At 39.0% G+C, this 8,200-nt stretch overlaps 1 protein-coding gene across 1 annotated transcript in view; it reads left to right on the top strand.

Moving 5' to 3' along the window:
- Nucleotides 1-2: 2 nt before the first annotated feature.
- Nucleotides 3-8,200, top strand: part of PPP1CB (protein phosphatase 1 catalytic subunit beta) — a gene marked incomplete at its 5' end in the record, with an annotated part of 30,239 nt that continues 22,041 nt past the window's right edge. The window contains 1 exon segment of the mRNA XM_009283729.2: nt 3-48. Coding sequence (XP_009282004.2) covers nt 3-48 — 46 coding nt within the window.

Raw genomic sequence — 8,200 nt, 5'->3', positions numbered from 1 at the left:
GCGTCCTGTCGGCGCTGGTGTGCGCGGGGGTCCGTCCTCCCTGTCTAGGTGAAGTGGCTGCAAAAGCCTCGCTTTCCTTCTTCCCTTCACCCCCGTTGCAGCTGCCTGGCTTAGGGGCGAGCTGGAGAAGCCTCGCTAGCTGAGCTATGGACGGCCTTATCCCTTCCTCCGGTTAGGGTTAGTCGCAGTCTTCCGTGTTTAAAATTATGTGTATAAGCTGCGTTAGGTATGGAATTGTATGTACGTGAGTGTTAGTGAAAGCAGGGGGATTTAGTGGGCTGACATTCCTCTGCCTGCCTACGGGGCAGTCTCCAAAAGTGGCTCTCATGGATGGCTAATAAAAGCTATGAAAGGTTTTGTGTGTATTAAATAGTGAGCCTTTCCTTTAAAATAAGGAGGAAGCTGACTTACTCCCTGCTTTTGGAGAAGCTGAGGAATTATTCCTGCACTTTCTCTTTATTTAAGTTATGTCTTGAATATTTAGTCTTCTTAGGCCTCTTCTCCCATTAATCTTTCGTTCCACATTCAACAAATACCTGGTATGTTGGAGATGAGAGTACATGCATGGGTATGCGCTGTTCACTTGGTTGCTGTATTCCTTGGATAGTTGGATTACTTTGCAGAAGGCTTATGGAAAGGAATTTCTGGAGTATGTACAGTTCTGGAAGTGAAACAAGTTTTGTAACTCAAAGTTCTGTTCAGCTGAGTTACTACAAAGCAGAGTTTTTAGGGCTTTGAGGATTTTTTTAGTAGTTGCTATCTGTTCTTTTTAGATGTGAAAATTATGAACAATAAAATCAATATTTTAAAATACATACGGGCTTTGGGCAATTGTGCTTATGTTTGTGATTTAAGGTATGCAGTGTAGTATAGTATGAAGAAACCTGCAGGTATTATCAGTCGAAGTTTATCTTTGATCACTAATACAGATAAAACTCCCTTTTTCTGGATGTTGAAACCCAGATTACTAGGTAGGTTTTTAAGACAAACCAAATAGTAACCTAGTAGACATTGACTTCGCAGTGCAGATTTTTTTGGGACATCAAAATGTATGTGTGGTGGTGGGGTTTTTTGAGAGGCACCTTAAAAATATGTGAAAGGTACTTTTCCTCTTTGCTCATCAGTGTAGTTACTTAAATATAGATTGCTTTAAGAGGAGGGGATTCTGCAGTGTTTTGGTATGCAACTTGTTGGATTGTTCTTAAATATTACTCTGCTTATCCTTTTTAACTAAGACTTTTAAAATTCATATTCCATACCTTTTACATACACCATGAATACTTGTGTTGCAACTTTCTAGCTTTTTGGGTTATGATTGGGTGCCTTGTGTCCGAGCAACCTAATCTGTGCTTTGTATTCCATAGTACTTTAATCTTTAGTGATATGTATGTGCAACTTCTGAACCATGCTTTGCTTACAATTTTTCATCTCTGTTTCTCAGTCTGTTTCTCCCTCTGAGCAGAGATTAGGAAGATTCTTAAGGGAAGTGGGGTGGTTTTTCTCTGCTTGTCACCTACTAACAGTAGTAGGAGTGCCTTTGTACAACATCTTGTATGTGAAAGGGAATAGATTCTTGCAGGGTTGGTTTTTTTTTTAAAAACAAAACTATTAAAATAATGCATTGGGTATGAATCGTTTTTGGTTCCATTTAACATCTTTTATTTGTTGTACTGCTACCGTGTAATATTTTAAGCTGTAGTTCGAGTAGTAGTGTTTCACAATGAAGCTTTTTTTTGTACAATTGGCAGCTCACATTCTGGATCTCATGCTGTTGCTTAGCTGACCTGTTCTGGTAAAGTGAGTATGAATCCCTCCCCATACTGCTTGCTCAGAAAAATTTCCATTGACTCTTATCTCTGGAGCAATTAATTAGTTTAAAGCAAGTTTTTTTGGCTCCATTACTCACACTTCAACTTTGACTTAAAGGATAAGGAAACGTGGCTTTTGAGCTGTAAAAATGCACATTGAAATAATAAAAAGACACTTTTATGAAATGTTGTCGTGCAGTACATATTTAGTCCTTTTGGTTACTTTTAAGTGAAATGGATGGCTTTAAGTTTGAATAGTAGTCCGCAATTGTTTCTCAGTGGCTGCTGCGCATACATTTTAAAGGGTAGCTAATACATATCAAAAGCCACAGCAACAGGAAACTTCCCTGCTGTCATTGGGTTGCTGGTTGGTGACACCTGTTTCTAGGCTGTGATATTAGCTGTCATGAGTTCTTGCTCTTACTTTAATTAGGTTACTCTAACTGTTTTTACCCTTGTTGCCCAAGACTATGTATCTTTTGGGTTATATGACACGTTAACTTGCCTTTTGATTGGAATTACCTACTCAGATCGTCTTACCCTCCATGTGTTGGTTTGTTTTTTTCTTTTTTCTGTGATATCAATATGAGGTGACCTATAGCTAGGCTGCTTGGGAGAATTCATCAAGAACATCTTCCCAACCCTTGACACACGTGCATGCATGCTTATCTTGAATGTGTACTTATTTTAGAGATCTTTTGAGTGCTGAAAGCCAGATTAACTCTTGAGTTAAATTGGGGATAGTTTTTGAAAGACTCAACTGAACCATAGTGTAATGCATGGTGATAGTCTTCTAGGATATTAGCTTTTAATTTCCATGTTCTTTTGTGTATAGCAAGTTCTTATCCTTTTATTTGTTGGTTAAGTGGTGAGTTTAGGAATGTTAAGAGCTTGTTTTGGATTGCATTTCTCTTGCAATGTGTCTAGTACTTGGTTACTAGTTAGTGATACCTTACAAATAGCTTATATTTGGAGGAAAGTAAAACTAAAGTGTACACTGTATGCATAAAGTCTGAATGTAGCAATGCTTTCTCTTACTACTTCTATCTCCAGACTTAAATTCCCATTCCTTTTTCTTTACTAGAAGAGTGAGGGAGATGCTAGTGCTCTTAGATGTGTGCCTGACTGATCTTGGAGATACTTCAAGCTTTATTATAAGATTTCTTTTGATAAAGAAGTCACTCATAAGTTAATTTGCAAAGATTTACAGGTCATGTAAACACAAAATTCCATAGCTTTGCTAAAACACTTTTGCACTGATATGTGACCGTGAAAGTGAGTAAGCCAAATTAGTCTTAAGACTGTTTCTTTCTTGCACTGGTATTCAGAATTCTAGTCATGGGTCAGGCTTAGTTGCACTATGGTACACAAAAAGATGATAGCCTCATTTTTTCTTCAGTGTGTTGACTTTGTTGTTGTTTTGTTTTTTTCTTCCTACCTTCCCAGCTATGCCATCTGGTGGTTAGATTTTCCTGGTCCATTCTAGCTGTGGACAGCACAGGAGTATGCACACACATGAGACTGTCATGACTACAGCAGATGTGGAATATGTTGTGTTTTGCCCCATCTAGGCACATCATGTGTTCCTCTATGGGAAATGCCCTGAAATTTGCAAAAATGCTAAATGGCACCAGGCTTATATTTCATCCAGGCTCTAAGCTAATTTAAACTCTGGTGATATGTGGAAAAGTCCCCTCTATATCAACGCAAGGATGCTGGAATAGGTGTGACCTTACTTGTAAAGAGTGCTGTGGATGGTGTTAAGACAGACTGCTATATTTCTGTCTGGGTGTTGGGCTTCCTGTTTCTGTGCTGTAACTGTCTCTTAAAATGTCTGGATATAAGGCAGCCCAGCTGGACTGGACTTTCTGCACTTCCAAATATATAGGTATCTGTCTTGGTAAAGACTAAGGAATTTCCCATATGGAAGAGAAGATGTACTTGGGGAAACCCAGACATATAGTAGCCTTAAATACAAGCTGGATTTCTGTGAAGAGGGTTTATTTATATAGCTGTACAAACAAATTTACCTTGTTTAGGCAAGACCCCTTGCTTGCCTAAATCTAGCTGACCTATTTCAAATTAACAACTTGAATTCATTTGATGGAACTTAACGTGGATCTGCTCTAAAACAAAATTATTTTTGGTGAGGCTAGGAGGGCTACTAGTTCTGATAGTACTGATCCACCACGAAAGCTGGGAAATACTTATCCAAGAAGAGAGTTGTCAGACGTGGAGAATGGTTATTGCTTCAATGTTCAGCTCAAAGTGTGATTTTTATGATTGGCTTAAAAGCTGGTTGCGCAGTGTTCTTAACATGTCATGTGATGTCTTCTAAGAAAGCTGCAACCTTTAGTTTCTTCTGATTTCAGAGGTCTTGCAGGTTGTGATAAAGATAAATTTGAGTACTAGTCAGTTTTTCAAATGGAAGTTGGATTTTAAATGCTTATGAAATAATTGAGATATTCCTTATTAGTTTTAAATGCTATAGAGCTACTGGGCTAACGTATTTTGGTCTATAATGTCTGTCTTGTTTGGTTAGTTTCATAACTTATTAACGTATCCAGCCAGCCTAATGGTGTTGTATGATACAGTAGTAGTGCTTGCAGTTCCACAGGCTCTGTAACTGATACTGGAAAAGAGAGGCAGCTGTAGAGAAGAAAAATAGACCTTAATGATCTGTTGCGGAACAATATAAACAAACCATGGAGGTGAACCTCGAATAAACAAGGGTTATTACCTGGTTTGGTGTGAAATCACTGGATAATCTGCTATTAGAAAAATAAACAAGGAAAAGTTAATAAGGAGTTTCTTGTAAAGGATGTATTTTTGAAATATTCTTAGTCTTTAGAGAGAGAAAGAAAATAGGCGGTTTTCATATGTTTCGAGGAGGGTAGGTATTGTATTAAACAGGGAGAAGGGATAGAAAGAAGAACAACGTTTGTTTCTGGGTTTATACAGCAGTGCAGATATCAGCCAGTTCATCTTTAGCTTTATAAGTGCATGACGAATGGGATAGTTGGCTTGAAAAATTGCATTGAAGGCCAAGAGCCCAGCATCGGGCAATGTGTGCTGGTGTTCCTTTATTCTGGCTTGCTGTTTTGCCACTTGAAGGCTACATGATTCAGTAACTGTTTCATTTAGATGTTCTGCAGCACAATTTTTACTTGAGTCATTCAGTGTCTTGCTCAGAGTACAGCTAAACCATCGTATAAAAGGAAAAAAAATCACTGTATTTAATGTAGATTTTTAATACTTGGTAGTTGCAATTAAATGCTCATTAGTGGCCACCAAATGTAGGTATGTAATTTTTTAAAAAAGGAAAAAAACCCCACCACAATATATGGTTTAGCACTGTGAAGTCAAGCATACTATATTTGGCTATTGCTCGGTAAGGTCAGATGCTGTACTCAGTGAAGGGTGAGTGTGTATAGGGGAATCTGCTCTTAACTACAACCTGAGGTGCCTCTAATGTGATATGTACCTGGATCATAATTCGAACATAGAAATGAACCTATTTACTGACTTTTCTTACTGTTGTGTGATTTGTCTTGGTACATAGGCTAGGTCATCTTAGTTTCACAGCACCATCTTCTGTGTGTTTTGTGGGTTTTTTTTAATATCAAACTTGATATAAAGCTTTTGTGTGTATATACCACATAACCATTATTAGTTAAATAAGTGAGAAATTGAAGAGGTGCAAAGTCGTGTTAAACCCCAGCTTTTTGTATTACAACTTAAGTAACTTCTCTCCTTGTTACTTCTCTTACTTCTTACTTGTCTGTCGGAAAAGGACCTGGGGGTGTTGGTCGACAGCCGGCTGAACATGAGCTGGCAGTGTGCCCAGGTGGCCAAGAAGGCCAATGGCATCCTGGCCTGTATCTGAAATAGTGTGGCCAGCAGGAGTAGGGATGTGATCGTGCCCCTGTACTTGGCACTGGTGAGGCCACACCTCGAATACTGTGTTCAGTTTTGGGCCCCTCACTACAAGAAGGATGTTGAGGTGCTGGAGCGTGTCCAGAGAAGGGCAACGAAGCTGGTGAAGGGTCTGGAGAACAAGTCTGATGAGGAGCGGCTGAGGGAACTGGGGTTGTTTAGCCTGGAGAAAAGGAGGCTGAGGGGAGACCTCATCGCTGTCTACAACTACCTGAAAGGAGGTTGTAGCGAGGTGGGGGTCGGTCTCTTCTCCCAAGCAACTAGTGATAGGACGAGAGGAAATGGCCTCAAGTTGTGCCAGGGAAGGTTTAGATTGGATGGAAGGAAAAATTTCTTTACTGAAAGAGTGGTTAAACGTTGGAAGAGGCTGCCCAGGGAAGTGGGGGAGTCACCATCCCTGGAGGTATTTAAGAGACGTGTAGATGAGGCACTTAGGGACATGGTTTAGTGGGCATGGTGGTGTTGGGTTGATGGTTGGACTCGATCTTTGAGGTCTTTTCCTACCTCAATGATTCTATGATTCTCGGGAGTTATGAAGTAACTTGGTAATTTGCCTCTGCCTTTCTCAAATTTTAGGAATTTCATTAGCACTGCTTTATAGGAAAAAGTCAAACTTTGAGAAAGAAGCTGAAATTCTTTTTCATGAGATTTTTATGCTAGGTTAGCTTTCCAAGTGGACTAGGACAGGAATTGCCACCACTTTGTATAATACAGCATAGTGAGAGGCTTCTACCTTATGCTTTGCTAGTTGTATGAGTTTTAGGTTCAAGTGTAATTAAGCAAACTACGTATAGACTGAGCTTTAGGATTACACATTTTGCTTACAGAATGGAGTAACTCATGTGATCTTATCCTTCAACCTTGAATTCGGCAATTCTTGAAACTGTGCATGATACAGAATGATTAAGACTGTCAGTTTATGGAACCCCTGTGTAAGGAAGCAGGTGGTCCATGAAAAGCAAATATAATGGGTGGAGGTTGGTGTAGGGACGCTTGCGTGTTTTCATGGGCTTATTTGGGTATCCCCTGAAGTGACTTTAGATACTAGTTTCTAATAAAGCTCCTTCTCCATGAGCATTAATTCTGCTGAATAGTATGTATTTTAAGAATGTAAATTCAAGTTTGGGTAGAAGAACACTTCATTGTTTGGTTATTTTCCTGGTAAGAAATTGAAGGCTTGGGCAATCTCTTACTCTGCAGTGAATTTGGGTTTGATGTTAAATAAGTCCTACTAAAATGAGTTCACAAGCAATCACTGTTCTTCAGCAAAATAACTTAATATCAAGGGCATCCAGTGAAGGCAAATTTATTAAGATTTTGGCAGTGCTTGGATATAAAAGCACAGTTCTTCAGGTAAAAAAACTCCATAGAAGGCTGATTCTTCTATTTTTAGTGGGGAGTTTGGATGATGTACCCTAGGAAGGGTACAGGGCTTTGCTGCATACACCATGCAGAGTAGCTGTATATTCAGCAATATGTGGCTTTGCTGCATACACCATGCAGAGTAGCATGTATGGTGTATTGTATTCAGCAATAGGCTTCTTACTGAATTGAGCAAAGCTCTGGCAGGGCTTAATTTATATTATTGTTGTCCACCAGTGTAACACATGAATGAAAGCCATTCTAAGGTTAGTTCTGTTACAGCAATTCTGAAACTTTGAAGTTGCTGGCTTAACTCTCAGTGTTTTGCTGCAAGATAGGGAGTGGCTGCTTCTGGATGACAGCTGAACAATTTGAATAACAGAAAATATTTTGAGGGAGTAGAGATTTTGCTTTCCAAAATGAAAGACACTTTTAAAATCCAATGTAGGATTCCTGACTTAAAACCATGATAATATATAACTTGGATTTAAAAAATGCTGAGAGCAGATAACTTCAGAACATGTTTCCAAAATCAGTGTAAGAATTGTTTGTTTTTTTCCGAGTCATAGGTAATGCCACCTTTGGCTTCCAAATCCATTCTGTTCCTACTATTGAGAGGCTGTTCAGGATTCATCAAATACTCCAAAGTACTTTGAAGTACAAGAAATCAATAGTTAAATGTTGTAGTTGTTAATCACTGATTAAATATTCTACAGAATGTTGGGGGGGGAGTGTAAGCTTGTGGGAATTGCTTGTGTGCAATTTGTAAAATTGCATGCTTGCAGTCTTGTGATGTAGTTTTGGGGGTTTTTTTTAGATATACTCTGGCAAAATAGATCTCTAAAGCCATAATTTCAGAAATAAGCTTGGCTGGAGCTACTGTGAAAAGAAGCAGAACCAGCTGCTTATTTCTTCACTAGTCCTAGCCCAGGTTCACACTGGATGTTTTCTCCAGCTTGCGGAACTATCTAGATTACATTTTTGTTTTGTTGTGTCTTTGTACTAGAAAGAAAAGATCAGTTCACTGATGCAGTTTACTGTGTGGCCACACAAATTCATATGCCTGCAAAAAAAGGTGTAGGGAAAGAAGGAGG

This window comes from Aptenodytes forsteri, unplaced genomic scaffold, assembly GCF_000699145.1.
Source record: "Aptenodytes forsteri isolate BGI_AS27 unplaced genomic scaffold, ASM69914v1 Scaffold309, whole genome shotgun sequence".
Taxonomy (NCBI): Eukaryota; Metazoa; Chordata; class Aves; order Sphenisciformes; family Spheniscidae; genus Aptenodytes; species Aptenodytes forsteri.
This window is presented reverse-complemented; position numbering and strand designations above follow the sequence as displayed.